Source organism: Salvia hispanica, chromosome 5 (genome assembly GCF_023119035.1).
Source record: "Salvia hispanica cultivar TCC Black 2014 chromosome 5, UniMelb_Shisp_WGS_1.0, whole genome shotgun sequence".
NCBI classification, from domain to species: Eukaryota; Viridiplantae; Streptophyta; class Magnoliopsida; order Lamiales; family Lamiaceae; genus Salvia; species Salvia hispanica.
This window is the reverse complement of record NC_062969.1, coordinates 17,888,757-17,916,551: the sequence shown is the minus strand read 5'-3', so window position 1 is coordinate 17,916,551 and position 27,795 is coordinate 17,888,757. Positions and strand designations below refer to the sequence as shown.

The window sequence follows — 27,795 nt, the reverse complement described above, 5'->3', positions numbered from 1 at the left end:
TAAAAGTGGAGGAAATACTTTCACTAGAGAAATGTGAAAATGTTTGGAGAAATAGAAATGCATGAGAATAAAGTATTTAAGTACATGCATCTTTATTTGGTACAAGAGTGAACATTGACAAGCTACTACTATCCTAATGGTCTCAAGACCTAAGACTTTGGCTCCAAGCTAGAAGTAAGAATGTGAATGCAAGCATAGTAGGGATAAGATCCCCTCTTCTTCTTCTTCCCCATCCTTCTCGATTTTCAGCCCATGAGGCTCCAAGTTACAGCCTTGTACCTGCAATATTAACACGAAAGAGGGTATTAGAAAGTGACACACAAGTAAAGAGAGAGGGAAGCACAAGCTAAATAAAGAGATGGAGCATTTAGTGATAATGTAGCTAAGTAAGCTACAAAGTATAGCATGAGGTAAGAAAATCTTGGTCACCATCTCCTCTAACATCAAAAGGGAGTCGAGACAAAGGGGCATTGGAGAGCGAGCTCCTACACAAGCCCAAAAATAGAAGATGAGACAAACTCTCATCTCCCCGTCAATCGAGGCCGAGAAATCAGCCAAGGGAATCAGCCACAATCACCAAAACGGCAAGAATCTCACAATCATCAAGCTCGAAAGTAAGAGAGCTAACAAGCCCAAATTAGGAGTCTTTGGCTCCAAGTCTCAAACCTAGCTTTCAATAGCTTAGCACCATATAAGCAGCCTCTCCTCACCTCCTCCACCACCACACTTCAACACCACAAATTCTACACAACACCATACGAAGAGCAGCGGGCGGTGACGGCAAGGACAACCACCACCGAGGAGGATTCAACGACGTTAAGGTAATCCCAACAACCTCAACACCCATCTCCATCGCATCATGTAGATCAACCAATAGATAGCCAATAACTTAGATTCATAGAAGCTCAATAGAATGGTCATAGCCGTAGCAAGCATAAAGAACCAAACACCAACACATGATACCAATGCTTAGTCAAGTATGAAATACTCCCAAATCAATAAACCACAAGTATGACAATCATATAAACAAGACTAAGTGTAGCAAAAACAATAGCAAGCTCCTTCCAGTGATTAAGTGCAGCCAAGTTCGAATCAATAAGCGATAGAGAGCCCCAAAGCTTTCGTTTTTATTGTTAGAAATTGAGTAGAAGGGGGGGAGGAGACTTAGCTTAGGCGGAGGGGCTACCGGGCGACGGCGAGTGTCGACGGAGCCGAAGAACTTCCGCGGAGAAGCTGCGGATCACGGCGGCAGCAGGGACGAGGCTGCTGGGCGACGGAAGAGCGTCGACGGAGAACGAAAACCTCCGCGGAGCAGCTGCAGGTCGCGGCTGAGAGAGGGAGGAGGAGGCGATGCCTCCTCTCTGCCGCTAGGTTCACCGAGGACGCCGGCGCTGGACGAAGAGCGCTCGTCGGAGAACGCCGAGGCGAATTCGCCGGCGACGCAGAGGAGGCGCCGACACAGAGCAGCACCCGGCGAGGCGGCGAGTTACGGAGGCACGGAGTTGAGGCGACGCCTCCTCTCCACTGCTGACGTCGCCTAGAGGGAAGAGAACTCGCCGGAGGGCGTTCGCTGGAGAAGGAGAACTCGATGGAGGAAGGAGTACGCGCCGACGGGACTCTGAAATCCCGTCGAGCTAGCGGCGATTTCACCGGAGAGGAAAGGCGCGCTGCCTTGTTCTCTAATTTTAGGGATTTGAAGAAGTGAATGAGAGAGAAGTCCGATTTGAGGGGGATTGGAGTCACCCCGGGCGCGAAACCGCCGAAGAGGCCGTGAGGTAGAGGCGATTTCGCCGGAGAAGAGGCGTGAGAAGAGGAGAACTCGCCGCTGAGTGGAAAACTCTAATTGGAAATTTTGGGGAAGAAGTAAAAGAATGATGTGAGAGGGAGTTGACCGATATGAGTATATTTGGGCTAATCAAATATTACTTTGGGCCTATTCCACTTTATTTCAAAAAGAAACTTGGGCCTAAGGCAAATGAAGTTGCTGGACCAAATTTAGTAGTGAGGCTAAGTCTTTTTAATTAGTGGGCTAAGAGGTTTATTGTTTGGGCCAAGATTTGATTATGAGAAGTTGGATGGAATTAATTTAAGAATTGAGGTGAAGCTCAATTAATTAATTCTCGAATAATTTGCTAAGTTTTCAAAGATGGAAAAAAATAGAGTTGGAGTTCGAAGGTCGAGGAATAAATTTCCAAATAATTTATTTAGACTCCGGGAAAATAAAGTAGTAAAGTGGGAGACGCGAAAGCCGACCGGCGTCGCCCCGCGACGCCATGGGCGGCCTTAAGAAAAATCCGAAGAAAAGGATTTAAGAAGAGACTTTCCAAGAATTCCTATTCTTATTAATAAGTGCCCGAATATTTAAGTTAGAGAAAATAGAATTTCTCCAAGTTAATAAAGAGAATAAATAAACTCTGCAGAGTAGTAAAGCCGAGGTAGGATTAAGAAAAATCCTATAGGCCGAGACTGAGATGTAGGTGCTATCCAATAGGATGCATGCATTCTTTCTAAAGAGAAATAATTCAAGTATTAATTAGCGTGCTACGCTATTTATTTTTCAAGGGATAAATTGCTCAAGGGCGAGTGAAGCCAAGGCGAGTAATTGAGTTGAGACATAAGCATACTAGGTGGGCTTTCTTTTAATATCCAGCACTATAGTGTGGATAAAGCAAATATTTGTGAAATTATGAAAAATCATCTTTTCTCAAAATGAAGCAGTGATTGTTTTAAAGTGTTGTCATGCCATAAATTGTTTGTTTTGAGGCCTATCTGTTGGGGTTGTAGCCCATGGGTTTTGGCGATGCCAGCCCGAGTTTAAAAAATTCGGTTCCCAATAGGACCGCAAATCCTGTTCGGAATAATGTGCACGAGAGCCGTGAGCCATCAGCTGTTGGCCGGCGATGTGTCCGCTGAAGGTGGTCACCTTCACGGTACACGATTCACAGATATGGTAGAAATTTTGAAAGAACTTAGACTGCAGTCGGACTTTTAAGATCACAGAGAATTTAGTATGCTCGGGCCTTTTAAGAAAAACCCCCGTGCGATACTGTGGATGGATGACAACTATATACTTGTATGTTTTGTTTTCGGCATGTGTCCACTAAGTACTCCTGTACTCAGCCCTGCATGTATTTATAAATGTGCAGGTTGAACGTCAAGAGGTTGGAGAAATGATCGGAGTCGATACTACTAAATAATCCAGTGGATCTTTCACGATTCGTGTCTTCATACACGAAGTCGTCTAGTATGGACTTATTCCGCTGCTCTTTTGTGAAGTGAGACATCTTAGAATCTCACCTTCGAACTCTGATTTATTGATGTAATATTCATTCTAGTTCTAAGACCATGAAATGGTACATTTGGCTTCTATCCTATGAAATGATCGACTTGTCCTTCGAGTATATTCACAAGTTCTTTCCCCCTTTTCTTCCCCGTTTCTTTAATCCCCCATTAGTCGCGATTTACCCACTTTCGCTATCCTTAGCAAAGTGCGGTCGTGACATTTACTCTCTCCACTTTAACTATTTAAATATCAATTCCTTAAATCATGTGCCCAAGAGAAGTGAGTCTAATACTCCGGGACGGAGGGAGTACTTAATTTCCTCTACTTTATTCACTTTCTACTTTACGCTTTCTACTTTTTTAATTTCTCTTACATTATCTACTTTATTACATACTCGCTTAGCACACGAAATATTCATTTCTTAAACTCTGTGTTAAAAAGAAGTGCATCAACGGTAGAGAGTAACGAATAAAAATAATTGTATTCTCTATGAATGTCGTGTAACAAGAATTTTGTAACAGTATAAGTAACATTTAACTTCTTTGTTAAAATCCTAAAAAAATAAAATTATATACTCCCCCCGTCCTAAAAGTATGAACTATTTCCCTTTAAAGTCTCTGAAAAATATGAACATTCTAATTTTGAAACTCATTCTCCACTAATGAAACAAGACTCATTCTCCATTAACAATATTTTAAAACTTTTATTTATCTATCTCTTTTTTATTTTACCAATTAAGTATTATGCATTAAAACCCGAGTCAAACCAAATGTTCATACTTTTCAGGGACGGAGAGAGTAATAAAAATTCTATAAGTTAAAAATCACATTAAAAATTACTCCCTCCGTCCCTTTGTAGTAGAGACGTTTCATTTTAGCACTCATTTGAAAAAATAATACTCATAAACAATTAAAGTAGAGAAAAAATAAAGTAAAAAAAGGAATAATACAAAGAAGAGTCTTATCTATATTATTCTCTCTCTTACTTTACTTTTTCTCTATTTTAAATATTTATTATTATTTTTCCAAAATGAGTGCTTAAAATAAAACGTCTTTATCATAGAGGGACGGAGAGAGTATATAATTTAAAATTATTAAAAAAAATTATGTGATGAATGATGTATTCAGATATATTTTTGGAATGTTTTGGAAGATAAAACAGTAATATTTGAAGAATTGAAATTTTTTTTGTTAATTTAATTTTTTCCTGATTGAAAAAAAGAATCAAATTTTTAATGCCAAATGACGCTCACTCGCGAGAGCGGGTGGGCGTCACCGCCCCACCACAGCACGCTACGTGGTGGGGCAAGTGGTCCTGCTAGATAGGGCTCAACCCTCCATCAAGAGACACCCTGTGGCAGGGGACGGCATCGTGGATGCTCTACTAATGTTCAACATATAAACCACAAACACCCTTATCCCAAAATTTACATTAAAAGAGAAGAATTACACAAACTCCACGGATATTTAAAGCCAGATTTGAAAACTGTGAGTGCACACTCATCTTGATAACTATACATAAATACCACAACCAATATAAAGGTTAGAATTTTGATGACATTCATATACTACAAATTACTACACCCAAAAAATACACATTAATTTATATACAAATTAAACACACATATCACAGTTGACGAAAATAAGCAACACTAAAATGACCAAAAAAAAAAGAAAAAGAAAGCAATTTCTTGACATGCATTGTAATATCGCCCATCCTCCTTTAATCAACTAAGGCTGCTAATTTCTACACAGAAATGTAAAAGAAAAAAAAATATAGGAAGGGAGAAATAAATTTACACATGGTAGAAGTTTCACACTGCTCCCAAATTGTCGAAATCGGTATCATCAACAGTGAGCCAATCGTTCGAATCCTCACCTTCTGATTCTTTATCCTTTGAAACATTGTGGCTTGCGTTTGGCTTAGAACCCTGAGATCCCGAGTTCTCATCCAGTTGAACCCAAGCTTTTTCGCTCGTTGATGCTCTACGTGCTGATAGCTTATCTGACGGATCATCATTTTCCTCGTCTTCAAGATCGCTAAATGAAACATCCTCCTCGTTTGGAGATTGCTTGTGAGCATCAGCGGACGGGCCTGCCTCAACTTCCTCTGGCTGATGACCAGATACAGATTCAGATTCAGATTCAGGTTCAGGCTCTTCAACAGTCTCGCTGGGTTGAGTTGGATTTACAGTCTCAGATGATGCATCCTTAGCATCAGATGAGTCAGGGTTTCCGGAGGTTTCTTGAGCATTCTTATTTTGAAGTTGCTTCAAAAGTGTCTCCCTTGCTTCAGCAACCTGCAGAAAACCAATAACTTGACGATAGTGCTTGAATGATGAACAACAGGTGTCTTAGCTAAGAACGAATCCTTTTATTCTCTTTCGATTCTGGTAAACAAGAGCAGAAAGAGAGAAATTCGCTACAATCATGTCATTTGCTATACATAACTGTATAAGTTGATGCAATGACTAACAAGAGAAATGAACCTAGAAATTCACTTATGATCCTTCTAATGACCTAACTATTGTGATCATCTGATGCTGGCTACATAGTTTTCAACAGAAATGAAAATGTCAAGCAATAAACCCAAATCAGATAAAGCCTTGCCTGTGGAGTCGAGAGAAGCTTCAGATCTTCTTCATTCAACCTGGGAAGAAGTAGAATAAAGTATATAAGCCAAAACTTCTCCTTGCTCATTTGACTGCATAGTTTCTGCCTCAGCATCTCAAAGTCAGGTACCAAATGGTCAATATTTTCCGCATGCTCTTTCTGATAATTTGACAATTGAAAATCTGCAACAGAGTATCTTAGTCAGCATCAGATCACATACCCCTCAGCATACGAGTCTTATTTCTTTTATGTTTCTTATGGTAAGTAGATATAAAGTGGTGCATTGAGCTTATAGAGCTAAACCACCAAGAAAGCTCCCTCTTCCCAATACACAATTACACACAGACAACATACATACACACACATTTTCAGACATTTGTATGAGTACCTCTAGCATAGAATAGAGGTATACCTTTAGTCTATTAAAATCATTATTTAAGTCACACCAAAATTCATCTATATCATAATACCAAATAGCAACAGCCGAATATGAGTTTGTCCATTCAAACTTATCATAACTGCATCACCATTTTCTAAATGCCAGAGTCTAGATATGCTTACCATTTTCGAGCCTAAATAATTTGGTAAAAAATCCAATTGGGATACATTTTTCCTTCTTAACTACACCTTCTAAATACCACAGTCTAGCCAAAGCCAAATACCTCCAATATGTCGAGATATGTTCACCTTTTTTTCCGCCCAAATACATTGGTAAAAATTAATATGTAGACGAATATACATCAGCTTGATCATGCATTAACTAGACCTCACTGCATAAAGTTTCAAGATCAACCGGGACTGGCCAACAATTTAACCATCAATCAAATGACATATTTACTAAACATGAATAATAATCTGTAAGTTCGTGATTCTAGAGTTCGAGAAAATCAACTAACTGCAAGAATCTAGACATGAATGTCACAATGCATGGGTCAGTTTGCCCAACATTGTATCTACAAATGCTTGTATGTATACAAGTGATCTATCAAACTCATTCCAGATTTAAGTCTTCCTGAAATCTCATGAAACCATAGGTTGATATCTTGAAAGAAGATCAATAGGCAGTAACCTCAACTCAAAAATCTCACTGAATTGTAATCATCATAAAAAACAACAGGAAACACATAGCATTTATATAAGTATGAAATCAGTACATACCATCAAAATGGACAAAAGGAAAAATAAGAACTTTTACAAATAAAATTACCAATTTCAGGCATGGAAAGGGGGAAATCAGTCCACAGCTCCGGCCGCCTCGAGATTTTCAAAACAAATTCCAAAATCTCTTCACTAATCCCCAATCCATCTTCCTCATCGTCATCTTCCTCTTCCCCCTCTTCTTCCACGCCATCATTCCCATCTCCATCACTGATTTGATTCTGTAGCTGCAGTAGATTCGAAGTAATCTTCGACGAGATTAGCGATAGCCCTGATCTGAATGTGCCCTGGATTTCAGCCAAATCACTTTTAATCCCATCGATTGCCTCAGATGAGGAGGCAGTCGCCGCCGGGGGAGGCGCGAGAAAGGCGGCGACACCGCGGAACACGGCTGAGAGATCATCCCTAGCGCCGGCAGCAGGGCTTTTTGGGGGTGAGGAATGCTCGGGTGGATTGAGATTATTGTCGTCGTCGGTGAAGGGATTGAAGAGTGAAGGGATCCAAGATGACATTTTTCTTCAATTCGATTATTGTAGAAAGAATTTAGAATTGCAGTTTATGTTGATTGAATCCAAGGGTTTAAGGTTAATTTCGTTGTGTTTTGAAGCGATTGTTCCAACAACTTTGATGGATTTTTTGCTTTTTTATTTCGATTTTCAGACATTAAATGTGATTACTCAGCAGTGAGTTTAATTATTTTTCTAAGCTACAAGATTGTTTTTCTCTAATTAATTACAACTAAGCTCCAAGATTACAACAGTATAGTACTTGATCCTAGATAGTTTAACACAAAATGTAACGAAAGTACTCCCTCTTTGTTAATCAAATTGACATACTCCCTTCGTTCCATAGTTTTAGAGACGTTTCTTTTCAGCATGGAGATTAAGAAAATTGTGTTAGGTGAATTAAGTAAATGTAGAATATCCAATCCAACGACTCTATGACCAACGACTCTGTGGAGTCAGAATGTTTCTCAACGAGTCACTAAGTTGGAAGGTTGTCCAAACGAGTGACTCGCTAGTATTGTTCTGTACTCTGATTTGTTGTCCAACCCAATGACTTACTAGTATTGTTATACTCCCTTCGTATTAAAAAAATAGCAACATGTGAAACGACACGGGTTTTAATGCACAATTGGTAAAGTAAGTGAGAAAAATTTGTAAAGTAAGAAAGAGGAAACGAAAAATGAGTAAAGTAAAAGAGGGGAAAATAAAAATGAGTAAAGTAAGAGAGAGTGGATTGTGGGGTCCATGTCCTAAAGTAGAAAAATTCTAAAATTTCTATTTTTAAGGAACTGCCGAAAATGAAAATAGTTGCTATTTTTAAAAAACGGAGGGAGTATTATTATGATTCATTTGATTTCTTCATTTGATCTCTACTTTACGTCCCTTTCCACTTTCTACAATGAAATTAGCGTACTTTAATATGTCCAAAAAAATACTCCCTCCACCCACAAAAAAATAGTGTCATTTTTCTATTTCGGTCCATCCACAAAAAATAATCCCATCAATACTCTTATATTCATACTATTTACAACTTATAAGTAACATTTATTCAACTTACCTTTTTTCTCTCTACTACTTTACTATTTTTTCTTCTTTTCTTTCATACTTTATCCACATTTTCTACTTCTCTTTCTCTCTTCCACGTTGCCCACTTTTTCTCATTATTTCTCTTACTTTGTTAATTTCTCATTATAACTCGTGTCGTCCAGCCATGAGACTATTTTTGTTGGACTGAAATAGTATAAAACCATTCAAAACTAAGGGGATAAGACCTACTCCCCCATCTACGAAATAATGTCCATATTTGTCATTTATTTTGATATGTCCACAAATTAATGTCCACATTCATCATTTCTATTTGTACATAAAACATTGGCCCTTGCATTTACAATTTACATAAATGCCATTACAAATACTTATATATACTCCAATATATTATCCCCCAAAACGGCATCCACATTTGAAACCTACCACTTCTCTCCATTCTCTCTCTTGCCTCTCACTTTCTCGTGAGTCCATAGGTTAATTCTAGATCTGGAAGTTGTTGGTATTATGTGTTGATGTTTTAGTTTATTCGGTATCTAAGTCTTTGGAAAAGATTCAAAATCGCTATTAGTCTAATATTTTGTGCATGTAAATCATGTCCATGCAATATTTGGAAGTTTTCGCATTTTTACTTAGATTCGGAAGAAATTATGTTAATGTAGTTTTCAATCATACTTCCGGCTATTTGTGTGGAAGAAGGAAGTATAAAGTAGGGTCTTAAATTCTTAATTGCCTTTTGTTTTATTGTCAAATTTTCAGTATTACTTTTTCAAATTCTAAATAGTGATTTGTTTATTAGAGTAAGTTAGACATACTCTTTTCAGTTTCATTTACTAATATTTGGCCAGATTGTTTTCACCTTTAGCTGCTTTATGACTTTCATGTCTATTGTAGGTTAAAATATGAGATTGGAGTTTAAAAAAGTTGTGGTGTATTAAAATTTAAAGCATGTACTCAGCATTGCCTGATTTGAATAAGCATCCAAAACTAGTTGGCAATTGCCAAAATCTTGAGGTAGCAAATCCTGCTTAATCATGTGACTTTTCAAACCATAACCATGTGAACATAGCATAAATTAACAGCATCACATGTCTGCAGCTTCACTTTTTAAATAATGCTAAATTTCACTTGTACCAAATTTTCAACCACTAAAGATCACTACTTGTTGCATATAAATATGGCATAACTCTTGCTCAGCATAGGTTCTTCCATTTTCTCCCATCACATATACACATTACATTTACATTTTCTTTTTCTCTGAAGATTGATTAATCTTATACATATTTAATTTCTTGGAATGGAGCTGAGGATTTCTAGGGATGGATAAGCACTATGGATGTGATAAAGATCGTAAAACTGTGCTAGCAAAATCTACATGCATGACGTTCGTGGGTCGGGCAAGAACATCCATGTCGGCTGTTTCATGCCCTCAAGGTAGGTTTTCTCACACTGGTTTTTTTGCTGTGTTTGTTAGAGCCCAGAATGATATCTGGGCTGTCATGACCATAGTTGTCGTTCTCAAGTTCACGACTGGTAATATTTAGCAACAAGATTTTGTTGAAAATTTGCATTAAAGATAACAATTTATATGTGCAAACAAATAACTTCATTTCATCAACAGTGTGTTTATTTCAGCTTGTGTTGCTGAATATTTCGAGTACACCAGCCACGGTCAAGACTGAGGGCTATCAGATACTCTATATATATATATATATATATACATAAGTTAGAAGTAATAATTTTCCAGCAAGAATAAAGGGATACTCTAGCTTCTCTATGACTGTACTTCCCTTTCTTATTATGACTTGTTTTTATACTATTCTACACATTCATAAAAAGGTAAACCAACAAAGGAATCACAAAGATTTTGCAGGTAGAAAAGCAAAGTGTAAGAATATATTACTCAGTTATCAGCAAGAACCTAAATGGGACTTGATCATAGCTATTTACAGTGGAATAAAAGAGTGAAACATATTTTAACCAGTATGTTACAGTTCAAACAATCTACACGCAGTCTGGCATTATACGGGATGGAGGACAAAATGTACCAACTGATCCAGTATAACTATTTTCTGTGTTGCAGTTAATATATACAGTGATTATTTCCCTTCTTAAGCCATGTAGGACTGTAGGTATAGTTCGTTTCTCCAAAGCATGTCGAATGCTCATAAAGCATAGTATTTGGTGGATGGCTTATGTTCGATGTGGTAATAAATCAAATAGAATGTGCCAATGCACAAAATTTTCTCTCTTGTTGTACGTAATTAGGAGAACTGGGCATTTCACTTACGACTTACTAGGTCTATGTGGATTGATGAATATTCCTCGCAGCTTTCTGCTCAGGGGGGCAAGAGCTAGTTCCAACCATTTTAGGTTCTTCAAACGAGCTTCCTTAGTTGAGGGAATCGTAATCTCAATCTTTTCCACCTGCTGTTTGCCAGAAGCGGATGCAGATCCAGGACGTGTTCCGGCCTGAAGTCGTGCCTTGTCAAAATACCCACAACTGGATGTCTCTGCTTAAGGCAGACAATATCAATTTCAGTAACTTTAAAAAGATTAAGATATCAAGTACCAAAACTAGAACATGAGTGCTATAAGGAAACACTATATTTATCAATAAAATTCTCAAGGGAGAGACGTACCCCGGAAAACCTCGGAATGACCAGCAGGTGCCTCAAGCCAACTTGGCGGAAAAGCATCAGCGCTTTTCCTAACGACATTGTCTCCACGACGGTGTAAGGTGATGTGTTAGCAAATGGGTGCAAATCTATGTACATCTCCATCTCTTCATCAGACAATGCAAGATCTTCAATTCTATCATCATGGCCCAAACCCTTCTTTGCAAAATCATCAGCTGAAAAGAGAGCAATAGTATCTTGGCTAACAGGTGATGGAGTTCGTGAGAAAGCTTTTGATCTCAACAAGGTGAGAAGATGTGCTCGGAGAATTAAACCATATAAGACAGGGGACTCGGAGAATGGGGGTTCGTCTATCACAGGAAACCCATTATGTCGCGTGGTTCTGAGAATGTGCACAACATTAGAAACCTTTTCGAAGCCATGAAAGATCTGTAGCGGGCCTGTAACAACATCCCCAACTGTTAATTGCCTCATATATGGCTCAGCATAATCTTCCAAGTAAGGTAATCCCTTCAACATCATTATGAGGTCGTATACATTTTCATTGAAGACGTCTGCCACACTCTTCGATATGAGAAGAACTATCATTATAAGTGGCAGCAGCAATAGGTTATTGGTCAACTCAAGAACGATGACGCACAAAGAAACAGTCGTTCTCATTGATCCGCCAAGAAGGGAGGCAGAACCAAGAACTGCAAAGAGTCCGTGGTTTAGATTTGATTTTGAACCGAATAACATTCCAACAAAACGCCCATAAGCAGCACCGGTTACGATGACCGGCACAAATAAGCCTGTCGGAGCAACAATGCCATAACTGAAAATGCTGAGAAAGAAACAGGCAGCAAAGAAGATGAGCATTGATGAATGTTGAAACTCAGAGTCGGTGCCTTTGCTGAAGAGGTTTTTGATTGCATCGTCATTAGTGTTAAAAAAGAGGCTAGCAAGATCATTGTAGTAACCAGGAGGACACTGGAACTTTTTATAATTCCCTGAACGGCCAATTGTAGGGCAGGGTTCTGATGGATCAGATGGACACGGACGGCAGGAGGCGAGCCATGGTAGTCCAAATAGAACACAAGAAGTGAAGATTGATAAAGAACAAGCCAACAGGATTCTTAAAGCAACTCCTTTCCTGGCATAAATGATAAGTACACACTTGAATTGGTTTGCATAGGAAACTCATAAAAGAAGTAGTATGAGATTCGAAGACCTACTTGTTAATTACATTGTAAGTTTTGAGAACTGTATTGAGCAGGCAGTTGTATACGCTTCCTAATATGCCACCTCCCAATGCAAGAAGAAGAACTGGAGGTACATCCCAGATGTGATAGGTAGTATCTACCGACGTGACATCATACATTATAAGCCCCCCCTTTCCAAATAGGCCACACTGACCACTCAAACAGAGATCAATCAGAGCTCTGAGAACTATAGCAACAACAGCTGTAGTAAAGAAAGTTCTCCATAACAGAGCGCCTCTCCACCTGCAGGAAAGAAATTACATAAAGCATAAGCAGTCCACATTTACGCACTATCACATATTTTTGAACAACATTAACTGGTAAGGTAGTAGTACCAAGATGCCATTTCTTCAAGAGAAAACAGCACACCACCAACTGGAGCACGAAAAGCAGCTGCTATACCCGCAGCAGATCCACAAGTAACAAGATCTCTCCTGTCACGGTCATTTTTAAAAAACCGCAACCACTTCCAGGTTAATCCAAACTTCTTCGATCCACCCTGACCCAGCAATGCAGCTATGCAAGCGCCACAGTGAACCATTGGCCCCGCCTTTCCAACATTTAGCGATGATGACACAGCACATATGCTTCCAACTATCTGTGTTACGCAACTTTCAAATAAGGTCCCCAAATTCAAAAGCTTAAGTTCGATGATTAAATAACGTAGGAAAACACGAACAGTACAGTTGAAGAAAACTGCAGTCTCACTGGCGTTCCGGTATACATTCATTTCGTTGAGATAATCATACAAATTAAAATACCTTGACAATCAGAGTCCGGAGTGAAAATATTGCGGGAGCATCTACACCATTCAAATAAGCCTTAACCTCCGGTATACCTGAGCCAGCCGCCTCAGGGGCTACAAAAGCAGTGATCAAACTTGCAAACAATGTCAAGCCTAGATTTGAAGATGAAAAAATGAGGAAAGCCATCATGAACCTGTCCATTATTAAAAACTAGTAAGTAATTTTATAAAAATAGTATAAAATCAAAGATAGATGAATGTAAAGTCTGTTACTCTCTGGCGAGCATCATGTTGGAGGTGACAACAAACTTGAGACCAGCTAGATTTTCCACAGCGAGGTTGATGAAGAATCCAAGTAGACCGACAATATGGCCAATTAGAAGGCACAGTATCCATTTCATCAATGTGTATTGGCATATCTCAATCAATTCCCTACTTCGCCAGTCAGGCCTCACAAAATCATTCTCTATAATCCTGCATAAAAACAAAAAAAGGTGAGATGCCAGAGGAAATAGATAGATCCGATAAAAACTATGGAAGGAATTGTCTTAGTAAACACTCTCCCTAATTTTGAAACCTAATTTTCAGAGCAAAAACACATTCGAGAGAGAGAAATTTGAGAAGGACGAAGGGGAATTGGATAAAGTGATGTGGAATTGAGAAGTGAGAAAGCAGGAGGCTTGCTTACTCATAGTCGAGGCTTTCGATGGGGCAGAGACTGGAGCCGACAATGGCGAGTTGTGAGGTGGTGTTGGAGGCGGAGCGGCGGAGGAAGAGCGGTGGTACGCCCTGCTCATCGGGGTCCAGCAGCGGGATGGTCGAAGACATGCTATTCATATGCCTCTATGCACTTCCCAGAAATCGAAAATTCAACACTTGATACAAGAGGGCTAATTTATTTTATTTTATTTTATTATTACCCACTCTATTTTCAAACATTTCAAACGGCACGGGTTTTAATGCATAACTGGAAAAATAAGTAGGAAGAATTGATAAAGTAAGAAAGAATGAAAAAAAATGAGTAAAACAAGAGAGATGATGAGAAAAAATAGTAAAAGTAAAATAAGTGGATTGTAGGGTTCATGTCCTAAAATAGAAAGATTCTATAGTTTTTATTTATAAAAAACGATAAAAAATGAAAATAGTTGCTATTTTTGAAAAATAGAAGGAGTAGAGTATTCACTCATTTAACGATTTCTCTTGAATATGAAATTTAAGAAATTATATATTAAAGATTAAAATATAGAGTTAAAACATGCAAAAGAGAAAGAGAAAAGGGAGAAATTTTGCCAAAAATATAAAACAACTTAACGTATGATTATCACAAACATAATTATTCGATCACTAACCTCTCTCACTCTCAGTCCTTTTTTGTGGTGGATTTTGTCATCGCAGCCAAATAAATAAGCAGGATGGTACTCGAGTGAATGTCACGTTTTAATTTGATATAGATTTTAAGAAATATAATAAAAAGTGAGTTAGAAACATTAGTACAATGTCAATTCTATTTTTATATACTCATTCCGTCTTACAAAAATATGAATATTTAGAATGATGTAAGAATTAATGTACAATTAATAAAGTAAAAGAGATATAAATAAAATAATTATAGCATTGTTAATGGAAAATGAGATCCACCTTATTAGAGCATCCGCAATGGTGTTTAGGCCAGCCATAGGCCAGCCATTCTCTCCCCTGCCACGTCAGCAACACTAAAAAAACCACCTGCCACGTCAGATTTAGGCCAGACTATAGGCCAAGCCGCAATAAAAATAATTCAAAATATACTACATTTACGGAATTAAAATTGCGATATACGGAATTAAATTTACGACACATATACGGGAAAAATAATCCATTCCATTAAAAAAAGGGCTTCAACACACGAGCCCCGCCACTCTCTACTCCTCATCGCCGTCGCCGTCGTCCTCGTCGTCGCCGCCGCTGCCGCCACCCGTGGTATCGAGCCCACGTCGGAACCCCCCAGCCGTGACCTCGCGATCTCTGAATCAGCACGCATGCTCTCGAGCATCTCGTAAAGAAACCTCTTCTCCGTGGGGTCGGTGGCGTTCTTCCACTCTCGGAAGACCTGTAACATCCGAGCCCGCGTTTGGTTACGCGAATGGAGAGTGTACTCGAGTGGGGGCGGCTGGGAGGGCGGAGGACTGGACCTCGCGGGGCGATAGGGGGGATCCGCCCTCTCGAGCCCGCTGCGCCCGCTTCTGTCCTAACCGGGCGGGGGCGACCGGTAAATGAAGGAGGGGATGGAAACTCCTCGGCATCCGGGGGAGGTCGTGGGATCCGCGCCGCTGCTGCCGCTGTAGTCGCCGCTATAGTTAAGTTGCTGCTTCTTCGGCCACCCTGGGCGTCGCACCCCGCCCGGAACTTCTCGGAGTCCTTCAACAACAAGAAGCACTCCCAGAAGGTGAACTCCTTATACTTCCCCTCCAAGGAGGAACCGACTCATGGCAATCCTCCGGGCGTCGTCCTCAGTCTCGCCCACTTCCGAGGGCGACGGAGGGCGTTGGCGTACAAATTCGCAAAACGGCCATCCGCGCGTCTCCTGGTGCTCGTTTCCACCCCTTCCGGACCTCCTCGTTGCTGTTGAAGTCCTTCCCGTGCGGGCGGTGGCTCTTATAGGCAGCCCCGATCTTCGCCACATGTTGACGACCCGCTGGTTGTTCGCAACCAGTGGATCGTCGCACACCTCCAACCACCCCTTGGCCACCGCGGCATACTCATCCTCCGTCCACTTCCTCCGGCCAGGGGCAGCGGGCTGCGATGACTCGCCCGACCGCCTTGCCCTTCCCCTTCCCCCTCGTCTTCCTCTTCGGCGCGGCCGGCGTCGCTGGAACGGGAGTATCATCGTCCCCGAGATCGATCCCCATATCATGCAATGACAGAAGGTCATCGCCAGAGAACCGCGTCTCCACAGGGGTCAACGTGTGAGACGAAGCCGTCAAAAATCAAGCGAGGGCCGATATACCGCGTCCCCTCCCGGTGACCCCTGCACCCACCCACCCCCCCCCACTCGGGCGCCGACTGCCCCGCCGCTCCCCTGCCCGCCGCCCCGGCATACCCCCCTGGTTCCCCCCCATCGCCCCCCCGGCGCACCAGCCATCATCCCCATCATCTGATTCCAAGGGATGTTAAATCCCGGGCCCATCTGCCCCCATCCAGATCCCACGGGTACTGTGGGAGTCTGAGAGCCGCTCGTCGCCGGACTGGACTCGTTGTTGTGATCCATCACTCGATGATGCTCTTGAACGAGAAAGTTAGAGAGAGAGAAAACTCGTTAAAACAAGTGGTGCAAATGAAAATGAAATGAAAATCGCGTTTATATATGATTTTAAAAAAAAAAAAAAATCGAAAATCGGCGCTGGCCGATCGCTGGCCGATCGGGCCTCCACAATGGCGGCTAGCCGATCGCCTAGCGCTTCGGCCAGCGACGAGCGATCGGCCAGCCCACGCCGATCCGCTCGCCGAAATCGCGTTTGCCGATTGCAATGGTTCGGCTAGCCGATCGGCTAGCGCGACGAATCGGCTAGCCGGTCGCTAGCCGACCATTGCAGATGCTCTTAGAGATAATGAAATCACCAAAAATAGAAGAGGATATTTTTATGGTACATCCCAAAATAAAATATCTTACTTTTATGAGATATACGAGAATATTAGTTTTATAATAAAATGTGAAAAGAATGACCGAATAGGTAGTGAAATGTGGACTTCATTACCAAAAAATAGAAGTAAATGTAACATGTATTGGTAGACAGATCGAAAAGTGACAAGTAATAGGGGATGAAAGAGGAGTATTAGAGCATCGATAACGCAGGCGGGCCGGGCCGCAAATCGCGAGTCCCGGCCCGAGAACAGTGTTGGAGCACCGTGCGTCCCGGCCCGGGACGGTCCCGAGGACGCAGTTGCGTCCCGGGGCCGCTCCCGAGTCACGTCCCGGCCGGCGTTATGCGTGCCCGTGCCGCAGCGGATGCGGCCCGTCCCGGCGTTAATTGCGTTCGGGCCGGGCCGCAAGTCCCCACGAAATTTCAATTTTTTTTTTCTATTTATACACTATATTTGCTCATTTTTTGTAACTCTTCCACACAAACTCTCACTCTCAATCCTCTAGCATTTCAAGACTTTTTGAGTTCTATGGATTGGTTTAACAGCGACCAACGCCAGATGGACGATTTCGTGAACTCCCAGAACTGGCAAGTGCCGCCGACACCCGATCCAGATGCAACGCCTAGTCCCGGGCTGCCTACCAATATTGACATGGAATCGCCAGTTAGCACTGATGAGTACGATATCAGCGATATGGAGCCAGCTCCACGGAGGGGCAAGGGCAAGGTTGCCGATGAGGATGGGCCGAAGAAGTACAGTCCGCAGGAGACAATGTGGCTGGCCAAGAACTATGTCGACGTCTCCGAGGACGCTGGGATCGGCAACCAGCAAAGCGACAAAGCGTTCTGGCAGCGGATTGCGGATAAGAACAACGCTAGTCGACCCGAAGGCTCGTTCGAGCGTACCTACGTGAAGCTACGCAAGCATTGGGGTCGGGTGCAGAAGGAGATTAACAAGTGGAATGGCAAGTGGACTAACGTAGTCCGGATGTGGCCGAGCGGGCACAGCGAGATGGACCTTGTGGACAAGGCCAAGGCAGATTACTTCGCTGACGGGAGACGTTTGGAAGCTTGTCGAGAAGAGCCCGAAGTACACTGGTGGGGCTGAAGCGGCGGCGAAGAGAACCAAAGTCGCCGCCGGACACTACACTTCGAGCGAAGGAGGTCCGCCAATCGACCTCAACGTGACAGACGATGACTTCTTTCTCTCATCTCCTGGTACTGAAAGCCGTCCGATGGGCACAAAGGCGGAGGAAAGCAAAGGGGAAGGCAACTGCGAGCTACTCCGCTATGCCGCCGCCGCCACCCAATCCTTCCTTGGACAAGATATCAAACTCTATGTCGGATATGAGTATTACGTTGCGGATGGGCCAGCTGACGGAGTTGACATCGAGGGATACCTCGAGAATGTCGGAGTACGAGCTCGAATTGCACCATGAGATGATCGAATACCTTCGCGCACAAATGAAGAAAAAAGTAGTTCTTTTTTCTAGGTATTGTAATTTTCTTTTTTCTAGGTTTGGTAATTTTCTTTCTCTAGTATTGGTAAAAAAATTTTCTAGGATTTGTAATTTTCTTTTCCTATTTTCTGACTGAACAATGAATTTTCCCGGTTTTAATTGTTCAACGTATTCTATTTTACGATTAAAATATGTTGTGAAATGAATAGTTGTGGCCTGAGTTGTGGCCCGAGTTGTGGCCTGCGGTGTTAATGGAGTTGTTTGCCTGGAACCCCTAATTTGAGGGAATGATGACGTGGAGGGGACTTGCGGCCCAAATCCGGGCCAGGGTTAAGGATGCTCTTCTATACTCCCTCCTTCCCACATTTGGAGTCACTTATTGTTATGGCTCAGATTTTAAAAAAGAGTTGAAGTGTGTAATAAATGAAGTGAGATGATGGAGTGTGTAATAAATGAAGTGAGATGGTGAAGTGTGTTATAAATGAAGTGAGATGATAGAGTGTGTGATAAATGAAGTGAGATGGTGGAGTTGGTTGAAGGTGTGTCCCTTTTGACTTTTGATTTTTGTTTTGATTTATTTTAATGTAGATAATGACATTTTTATGTAATTTTGATGAAGAATGGGATAAAATTGTATCAAACATGAAAATTTTTAAAAATGACTCTTAAACTGGGACGGACTTTTATGGCAAAATGTGACTCTTAATCTGGGACGGAGGGAGTATTCGTTTGTTGAGTCGTTTTTGTATAATTGCACATTTATTGGGGCAATAAATCGAAATTTAATGGGATCTCATCTTGTTTGCCCTCTTTGAATATGTTCCACAAAATTCTAGATTTTTAGGTGCTGAGATGACCTCTTGTTAATTTTTATTGGCCTTCAATATTAGAAATAGCCCCATATCAGCACAAGTTGTCGACTGAACCCTCACCCTCTCAATTTCATTTCCTCTTCAACTTAAGTTGTGGAATCTTTTGTATCCACTTTTTTTGTTTTATTTCTTCAAAATAGATTCCCATAAAGATGATTCCCATAAAAGAAAAACCAATTATTGCATTGAAAACTATTCTTTTCGTTAGTAACGTCAACTCGAAGAATTTGGGCATAATTGAGGTTTATTGTAAAAATGTTAATTAAGTAAACTTAGATTTCACGAAAAATTAATAGTCTTATCTAAAAATGGAAAGAAAAAAAAATATGCTCACTCGGTACACGAAAAATAGTCTATCCATTTTGACATGTCCATCAAAATTATTCTCATTTCTATTCATGAAAATTCTTACTACCAAATTGAGTAAATTGTAGTATATGACATAAGTTTAAATACACAATTGATAAAGTAAGAGAGAAAAGGAAAAATGTGGAAGTAGTGTTACGGAATGCGGGGTATATATTATTAAGTATTTAATTGTTTAAAACTTTTTATATTTAAAAATTGGTCTAATTTTGGTGGAATGTCCAAAATGGTAAAAGTAGTTTATTTTCTATTGACGGGTGTAGTATAACTTTTCTCCTTCCCTCTTTGACTTTGATAGATGTACATTAAACTCTGTTGTCCATAAATAGGACTATTTCTCGTACACTAGAGAATATATAATTGGTGAATTGAGTGTGAAAATTGGATTGTCTTATTATATATTTAACTTACCAAAAAAACTGATTTATCGCTGAAAATTGGACTGAAAATGGGCCCTTCAACAAACAAGATTTATATACAAAAAGGTTAAGTTACTTAGATTTACTGTGACCATTAATATCACATTATTATCCAGTAGGTTGAGGAGGTTGGGACCATACCAATATATAGTCAATTTTATTTAATGTACGTTTCATGACTCCATACGTTATTGAGTCAACCCTTTTTAATTTCTACCTAATATGTGTCTTACAGAACAAAGATCTTTTAAGGATCTAAAAATGATGTTTTATCTACACAAGAGATCTCAGATTCCAAATGGCTGACTAATCAAAGCTGTTGTGATTTATTCCATCCATCCCACCGCATGCGAGAGATTTCTTTTTGACACGTGATTTTTAAAAGTAATAGTTAATTGTAAAGAATAAAGTAGGAGAGAATAAAATAATAGAGAGAAAAAGATAATAAAGTAGGAGAAAGAAAATAAAATAAGAGAGATTATATATTTTATTTTTGCTAAAAATAGAAATTATTTACTTGTAATGAAACAATCAAAATGTGGAAATTAATCACTTATTTGGAACGAATGAAGTATATTTTGTAAAAGACTAGGAACCCTTGTCCATGAACAAACTTGGTCAAGATCTAATTAGTATTGATACTTAATTAGTACTTTATTGAAATAGGTACAACTACGGTATATATTATTAAATTTATGAGTGAGATGCAGTCATGCATATTAGAAAAGATAGACATCCCTATTACCTAATACATTAAAAAATTACTACTACTAATATGTTTCCTTTCGAGCATTTATAGTTTAAATACGGTTTCCATATCAGAACAACAACTAGACACCAACAGTCGTTGCAGCTGTCGCCTGTACAGTTTTAAAAGGAATCTCAGTGTTACAAATCTCAGTTTTAAAAGGAATCTCAGTTTTAAAAGAAATAAACTTTTTCCCAAAAGTGAAATAACAAATTATTAAAAGTTTCTTGAATTGTTAATGATGGCAAAAAACATGCCTGCTATGCATGGAGGCGAGCTGTCCATTTGAATCTAAAATTTAATTTTATACTCACATATTTGAGATTTCTTTATATAATAATGTATTTTTTATAGGAAAACTTGCAGGATATTATATATATGCATATGCATACGACAATTCTATTTTGTGTATGCATTTGTATTTATACAAATCAAATGATACCTTGATCCAGCCGCAACGTTCTGCATATCATAAACTTTAAATTTTTTATATGGAACAAAGTATTTGAAATTAAATTATAATTCGAATTCAATTTCATATACCGAACAGACCCTAAAGAATCTCAAGAGGCATTCACACCTAAAATAAGATTGGCAGAAAAATCCTAACACAATACGAAACTGCATTTTATATCATGTGTTTTTGGATGGATGCATTTTGTATCATTTATATTTGTATCTTATACTATATTAGAAATGGGCCACTCACCCCTTAAAAGGCCTCATAAGGGGGAGGGTTATCACCAAGCCGATGTGGGACAAGATATTAGAATTTTAACATACTAGTAGTGTATATTATAAACTTTTTGAAGGTTGGAAAATATAAATCTATGTAGACGTTAAGCGGTATATATGACACCATGAGTTTATAAATAACATTCCAAATATTGTTAGAACATGAAGCACAACTTAACAGGTAAGGACGAGACTCTTCTAACCAATAAGTTTGGAGTTTGAGTCACCGGGAGTAAATAAGAAACCATTATTAATACCCTAAAAAAACATTCCAAATGCTGTTCGTTTCCAGTTGCAGTATATATGTAGCACAGATACATGCATCAAAGCTCAGTCTCACAATATCAGAAACAAAGTTTTATTACAGGTAAAGGTTCCCCATTGGCCAGAGGTAGCTTATTCTAACAACTTCTGAATCTGAATAAGAATGAGACTCCATACGTACTCGAAAGGAACTTACAGCGCTTGAACGCTAAATTCACAGTACCAGAGGTAAATCGGACAAGGCGGAATGGAGATGATTTTTCCTCAGTTTTCTTCTCCGACGATTAAGTCCCCTGCATCAACCCAGTCAAATATTTTACTCTTTCTTTTCTGCATAATAGCTGATTAGAGAGTCAAAGAAGAATAGGCCGCCGGATGATATGAGCACAAGGAGTGCTGTGGAAATTACTTCACTCGAATACTGTTTGTCAAGAACACAATGAATATGATAAATAAAGAGGAAAATGGCTCGGCTTTATTTGATTGAACACGAACAAGAACTGAAGGTAAAAATCCTCACAGGAGGCCTGCGCTAATTCGCCCAAAAGATCAAGTTTCCAAGATGGTTTGTCATCTTTGGAGAGCTCAATATTTATAGGCTTACAATAATCAATAATGCTAAAAAAGTGCAACAACTAAATCAGGAAAATAACAAATAACAGCTGCCGAGACTCATTGTTGGGCCAAACGACTTCCCTCACTCCGCGCTTGTACACCTTCCAACGTGTATCAATGGACTGACCAGTACTGGTTGAGTAGCACAAATGAATCCGTTGGGATCCTTTTTCCATCATCATTTCTGTTCCAGTGGTAAATTGCATGTGTCTTGTTTTTTATGTCTAATGTAGAATGTCCGTAGCTGGCTTCCCGAAAAGCAGAATAGTCTGGTTGGGGATCTCTAAATCTGCAGAGCCAACATATATGTTATTGAAACAAAGATTGAACATTACATATGGAGAATAGAGTTTAAGGAGTATGGCTTTCCTTTTTATGGAAAATGCAACATGGATTACCTTTCAGCAAGACCCTCTTTGTTTCCTCCATCTCCAACAGTTACATAAATAGGTGCTGATTTGTCAGGTACAGGATAAGCAGGACCACTTGATACATTGAATTTTATGTTCGAGATACGGTACTGAAATATGAAAAATATTTTATTACTAGCTTGGAAGAAAGCCCAACAATAATGAGGAAGACGAAAATCAGAGCTGAAATGCAACACGTGAGTGCAAATGATCATCAACATCTTGACTGAAACATGAATCATTCATGTATAGGCTGAACATTGTTGAAAACTATCCCAAGAATTGCATGATGAGGCACACTATCTGTCTCAAACCAGATTGAGTTTTCAACAATGTTCAGCCTATGCATGAATGATTCAAGTCTTAAGGGGAAAAACCCTAACAAGAGTCTTACTGATCTTTCGTATGCATGGACGTGACCAGCAAAGACGATATCAACTTTATATTGACAGAACCAGCTCTCAAACGCGACTCTCATGCTTTCACCCTCCATAAAATGAGCATCATTACTGTTATACATTGGAGAATGCATCAACACAATAAGCCATGGAGTCTTCTCTCTATCGACTTTTGTAAACTCTTCGTTAAGCCACTTCCACTGAGGCGTATATTTCACTGCAATGATAAATAAGGATATAGAACAACAATGATAATGAACTTAGAAAGAAAACAACACCGCAGGTGAAGGGTATCTGCTTCATGCATAAAGCTAATAATAAAAATCACATGAACTAACAAAGAAAAGAAAATAACAAGCCAATATGCAATAGAAATGGCTAATTACCGAATGGAGAGTAGCTGGACAGGACAATTATATGAGCAGAAGCCCTTCTCACAGAATACCACAGAGGACTAGTGCTATTACTAGCAAGGTAAGGAGTAGGGTATCTCTGAAGAAAATTTCTGAAAGGAGTAACCTCCCCCTGAACATCAGGAAAATAAGTTGTTAAAAGCCAAAAAAAAAAAAAAAAGAACTCGTACACATAGAAATCTTACAATGGTTGTCCACACGTATTAATAACGCATAAAAAATTTGAAGGATCATTAGGTCTCAAATGGAAAGTACTTTACCATGTATGGAAAGTACTCAATTTCATGATTTCCAGCTGACCACATCCATTGCTGATAAGCTGTGCTAGGTTCAACAAAACGAGCCCATGAGTCCCAGCGAACACCAACATCATGATATTTGTATTGATCAGCATATGAAAGATCTCCAAGAAATAAAACAGTCTCTGCGCCAGTCTGCTTGAAATGCTCAAAAGTCGAAAGGGAATTGTATGTTTGACCAAGATCTCCTGAGATAGGAAATAGAGAAATTGAATAATTTGGATTAAAGGTCCTACCATACACTGATACAAAAGTACAATTCAAGATTATACAATTTAAACTCAACTATAAAGAGAAAATTTAGTTGTATGGCTACTGGCTAATCCCAACATCTGAAGACATCTGTAGATAAACCTTTAAGATGAAAGATGACTGACCGATTATTGCAAACTTTTGAGGTGCATCAGGACCAACTGGTAAGGGTGTCCGGAACCAAAAGCTCCTAGAAGAATCTCCATCTCCAATTTCATAGTAATACTTGGTGTCATACTGAAAAAGAAAACATCTCCTATAATTCCAATAGGATTATTGGAGAGTAGGCTAAAGCCAAAGTGCATATCCAGTGTTTGAAAGTTGCGCTTTCTTTAAAACTTAAAATAGATGAAAAATTGTTTTCTAACTTGGATAGAAAAAGTTGCAGATTGCCTCAAATTTTCAGCACTAAGAACATTGATGTCATGTCATTGCAGAACATTCAATCTGGTTAATAGTTACCTGAAGACCTTCAATCAGGCACTGATGAATATACCCAGATTTATAGGTGTAAAAAGTGTAGTTGTGCACAGTGCCTTGTGCAGTCAAATCAAGTTTTATTTCTGATAGGCCATATCTAACTTTGTTCGATCCAGGTTCATCAACTGTAACCCATGAAACGATCACAGCCTTCCCATCATAGTCCCCTTGTGTGATATGCACCTGAGAAACAAGTCTTGTCTTGTCAGAGTCATACTATACAAGATACGTTTCAGGGTAAAAGACGGAAGTAGGGTGGGGAAATATACCGACATACCGGATTTACCGTACCGAAAATATCAATTTTTTGGTATACCGTAGTTTTCTGTACGGTATGATATCGTGCTGAAAGATCCGGTACGGTAAGATATTAGATTTTCCATACCGCGGTATACCGGTATATACTGGCATACTGAATCGTCGATGTATCCGATGCTTCAGTATACCGGTATACTGATTAATTATCATATATAATGTTATATTTATGGAGTACTAAAATTTAAAAAGAATGACTGTATGAACAAGATTTGATTGTTATAAATTTTTGAAGTAGTTGAACACTTGAATTGTTCTTTTGAGTATTTTGGATATAATAGATTTTTTTCCTGTATAACAGATATAACGGTATGCTGTACCGCAGTTCGTTATATCGCAAAAGTACGATATACCGGAATGCGGTACGGTATACCGAAAACACCATATGGTAACGGTATAAAAAACTTCCTCACCGAATTTCTGGTATACCGAACTCCAGTATACCGAAAAATTCGGTATGATTTTTGTCATACCATAACTTTCGGTACGGTATACGATATGGTATACCGTACCAAACCACCCCTAGGTCACGGAACTCTACATATCATTTATAGACCCTGCGTCCATTATTAAACTACATGCCAAACCAAATATATGAGCATAATTTGGTGTTGCAACAAAGATTCCATTTCCATATGATATGGTTAATCTAATACTACTTAGATATTGACTATTATTATACATGATAGAGTTATCATCGAAATGAAAGCTTACTTGCTGTGGCGCATTATAACCTTTAGGCGCAGCAAAAACTTCACTGTCTAGAGGAATATCAACAGCCGGCCACTCAGAACGAACAAAGGAGCTAGTAACGCCAGCATTCCCATGGCTTGCGCAGCTCAACACCAGAACTGACAAGACCAGTATTTTAAACAGCATTTTCAGCCCCTTCGATTGCTCCTGAACATGATTATAATTATAAATGGAACAAAACCACAACCAAAGGTAGAATTCAGTAATAGCAAAAAAGCAATACAAATACTTAAAAATAGTCATAGAGATGTACAAATCAATTTTGTGAAATAATCTATAATTCTATAGCAAGCTGACTTTATTTTTACGAGTGTTTGAGCAGAAGCTACATGCACCTGAAAATTGGAAGCGAGAGCTAGTCTCACACTCTCACTGCTCTGCCTCTGAATGAAATGGATGACGATATTTATTTTGTGATGGGAGGCGCAAGTTAGCACACACCCGAGAGTGATTTATTTCCCCACGTGTGTTTTTGAGACTCATAGCCGATAAGGTGTAAGTTGAAATGATTGGCCAAGAGTGATTTCCAATATTACGTGTGTTTTTTAGAAACACAATATTGTTTCTTATTTGCTCCTACTCGATAAAGTGTAAATTTAGATGTTGACCTCTTTGTCACGTGGAATATTTATTTTCACGGGGTTATAATAGTAGCCACTCATTATGGGAGTACTCCCTCTGTCCCAGTTTAAGGAAGAGTCATGTTTTATAATTTCTATCCGTCCCAGTTTAAGAGTCTCATTTAAAATTACAATATTTGAGCATAAAATTTTGTATCATTATTAATGAAATTTACACTTAAATGACATTATTTTCATAAAAATAAAACAAAAGAAACACCTTTTACATAAAAAGTTAAAAAGGTCTCACTTTCCACTACCCCACTTCAATTATTACACACTTCAACAATTTCTTAAAACTCGTGACCTAACTAAATTGCAGACCTAAACTGGGATAGATGGAGTATATTTTATTTTTATCATAAATAGTAAGTAGAACTTACATTCCACCAATTTATTCCAAATATATTTTATTACTATAAAATTAATATATATATAAGTGGAGAGTGATCAATTGCTAACGCATCATTTAAATGCTAACTACAACTAATTTAAGATCATAGGATTTTAGATGCTAACTACAACTACATCTTGTGGTCTAAAATTTGCCATGTGTAATTTTTATTTTTATTAATGAAATCGAAAAAAAATAAAAAAAAAGCTATCAAATTAAGGTTTTGGATGAAAATGACAATATAAAGTTTCGAAAATATCAACACAATGCTTTGAGAATATTAACACATTACTTATATTGACATTCTTCATGTATTATGTTGACATATTTTATGTACCATGTTGACATTTGTTGTTGTAGAAAAAATTGTAAATTTTTGAATTTTTTTTTCAAATTTTGACATTGGAACATATGCAAGTGAAATATCGTTAGAATCCTTATAAAATTATCTTTAATTTGATAAATGTTGTGCAAAATAATAATTTAAATCGGGAAAGTTATATGTGTTTTAAAGTTATGAGATATTTTTCAAAAATTAGTTACAACTAATTTGTTATAAATTGACCTTAATACCCTTATTTATATATTTTTTTTATCGTATTGACATTCCGGAGTTGGTGATCCAGGCTCTTGATTTAAATATCTTATGACTATTATTTAGTCGTACTTAGTAATTAAGTACATTGAATTAGCAATATAACACTTCCTATGTAATTGAGAGTCATATTCCAATAGCTTATTCTATCTAGTTTTTTTACATTTCTTAAAAGTAATTAAATATGATTTATATTACAGGACGGAATGAAAATGGACTTGTGAATTCATTAGTTTATTATTTAATCAATGTAATATAAAAGTATCTAAGACATGTGATAGAAAAAGGATAAAAACAATTCGACAAAGTAGCAGCAATGATTCCAAACTATATAGTAATATAAATCTCTTTATATACATTATTAATTCCATCTGACCTTGGTTCTCTGATGCAAACATACCAAATAGTACTAATAATATTTTTATATATGGGCAATGAATATGGTTATAGAAGTAAGATATAATTGGTAAAGTGAGAAAGATTAAGAGAATAGTATAGTAAAATAAGAGAGAAAATGAGCATGGTATAGTAAAGTAGCA

General features: G+C 38.7%; 4 protein-coding genes and 1 long non-coding RNA gene across 6 annotated transcripts; 1 reads left to right on the top strand and 4 right to left on the bottom strand.

Moving 5' to 3' along the window:
- Nucleotides 1-3,330, bottom strand: LOC125189542. The gene is made up of 3 exons (XM_048086809.1): nucleotides 3,298-3,330; nucleotides 1,187-1,839; nucleotides 1-279 (listed from the first exon to the last, which is right to left on the bottom strand). Exons 1-3 carry the CDS (start codon nucleotides 3,328-3,330, stop codon nucleotides 246-248), a joined length of 720 nt encoding a protein of 239 aa, XP_047942766.1. The 3' UTR covers nucleotides 1-245.
- A 1,531-nt stretch (nucleotides 3,331-4,861) lies between these two features.
- LOC125186599 lies at nucleotides 4,862-7,691 on the bottom strand. The gene is made up of 3 exons (XM_048082994.1): nucleotides 7,103-7,691; nucleotides 5,893-6,077; nucleotides 4,862-5,582 (listed from the first exon to the last, which is right to left on the bottom strand). Exons 1-3 carry the CDS (start codon nucleotides 7,563-7,565, stop codon nucleotides 5,097-5,099), a joined length of 1,134 nt encoding a protein of 377 aa, XP_047938951.1. The 5' UTR covers nucleotides 7,566-7,691; the 3' UTR covers nucleotides 4,862-5,096.
- A 1,393-nt stretch (nucleotides 7,692-9,084) lies between these two features.
- On the top strand, nucleotides 9,085-10,380 carry LOC125190386. Its single transcript, XR_007170906.1, has 2 exons — nucleotides 9,085-10,037; nucleotides 10,225-10,380. It is a non-coding gene; the product is annotated as an uncharacterized LOC125190386 (long non-coding RNA).
- A 133-nt stretch (nucleotides 10,381-10,513) lies between these two features.
- Nucleotides 10,514-14,089, bottom strand: LOC125190385 (putative chloride channel-like protein CLC-g). 2 transcript variants are annotated; one of them, XM_048087680.1, is made up of 7 exons: nucleotides 13,917-14,089; nucleotides 13,502-13,702; nucleotides 13,245-13,422; nucleotides 12,819-13,081; nucleotides 12,457-12,726; nucleotides 11,246-12,374; nucleotides 10,514-11,119 (listed from the first exon to the last, which is right to left on the bottom strand). In XM_048087680.1, exons 1-7 carry the CDS (start codon nucleotides 14,063-14,065, stop codon nucleotides 10,982-10,984), a joined length of 2,328 nt encoding a protein of 775 aa, XP_047943637.1. In that variant the 5' UTR covers nucleotides 14,066-14,089; the 3' UTR covers nucleotides 10,514-10,981. The 2 variants fall into 2 exon arrangements, with proteins under 2 accessions (XP_047943637.1, XP_047943638.1); XM_048087681.1 differs by having other exon boundaries at nucleotides 10,514-11,116.
- Nucleotides 14,090-21,717: 7,628 nt separating this feature from the next.
- On the bottom strand, nucleotides 21,718-26,087 carry LOC125190447 (bifunctional purple acid phosphatase 26-like). The gene is made up of 10 exons (XM_048087761.1): nucleotides 25,983-26,087; nucleotides 25,609-25,794; nucleotides 24,562-24,762; nucleotides 24,225-24,336; nucleotides 23,809-24,035; nucleotides 23,522-23,660; nucleotides 23,132-23,352; nucleotides 22,726-22,847; nucleotides 22,455-22,616; nucleotides 21,718-22,005 (listed from the first exon to the last, which is right to left on the bottom strand). Exons 2-10 carry the CDS (start codon nucleotides 25,771-25,773, stop codon nucleotides 21,927-21,929), a joined length of 1,428 nt encoding a protein of 475 aa, XP_047943718.1. The 5' UTR covers nucleotides 25,774-25,794; nucleotides 25,983-26,087; the 3' UTR covers nucleotides 21,718-21,926.
- Nucleotides 26,088-27,795: the final 1,708 nt, after the last annotated feature.

Excerpts from the sequence above, each read along its gene's own strand:
- LOC125189542 (XM_048086809.1), bottom strand. The coding sequence starts at position 3,330 with ATGAATATTACATCAATAAATCAGAGTTCGAAG. Across the intron at positions 1,840-3,297 it reads CAATAAATCAGAGTTCGAAG|AGTTTTCCACTCAGCGGCGA; the intron begins GTGAGATTCTAA and ends ATTTCCAATTAG. Across the intron at positions 280-1,186 it reads TCGACACTCGCCGTCGCCCG|GTACAAGGCTGTAACTTGGA; the intron begins GTAGCCCCTCCG and ends TTAATATTGCAG.
- LOC125186599 (XM_048082994.1), bottom strand. The coding sequence starts at position 7,565 with ATGTCATCTTGGATCCCTTCACTCTTCAATCCCTTCACCGACGACGAC. Across the intron at positions 6,078-7,102 it reads CCTTTCCATGCCTGAAATTG|ATTTTCAATTGTCAAATTAT; the intron begins GTAATTTTATTT and ends ACTCTGTTGCAG. Across the intron at positions 5,583-5,892 it reads AGCTTCTCTCGACTCCACAG|GTTGCTGAAGCAAGGGAGAC; the intron begins GCAAGGCTTTAT and ends GGTTTTCTGCAG.
- LOC125190385 (XM_048087680.1), bottom strand. The coding sequence starts at position 14,065 with ATGAATAGCATGTCTTCGACCATCCCGCTGCTGGACCCCGATGAGCAG. Across the intron at positions 12,727-12,818 it reads CTTGAAGAAATGGCATCTTG|GTGGAGAGGCGCTCTGTTAT; the intron begins GTACTACTACCT and ends TCTTTCCTGCAG. Across the intron at positions 11,120-11,245 it reads TCATTCCGAGGTTTTCCGGG|CAGAGACATCCAGTTGTGGG; the intron begins GTACGTCTCTCC and ends GTCTGCCTTAAG.
- LOC125190447 (XM_048087761.1), bottom strand. The coding sequence starts at position 25,773 with ATGCTGTTTAAAATACTGGTCTTGTCAGTTCTGGTGTTGAGCTGCGCA. Across the intron at positions 24,763-25,608 it reads GTTATAATGCGCCACAGCAA|GTGCATATCACACAAGGGGA; the intron begins GTAAGCTTTCAT and ends CTTGTTTCTCAG. Across the intron at positions 22,848-23,131 it reads TCCATGCATACGAAAGATCA|TACCGTATCTCGAACATAAA; the intron begins GTAAGACTCTTG and ends TTCATATTTCAG.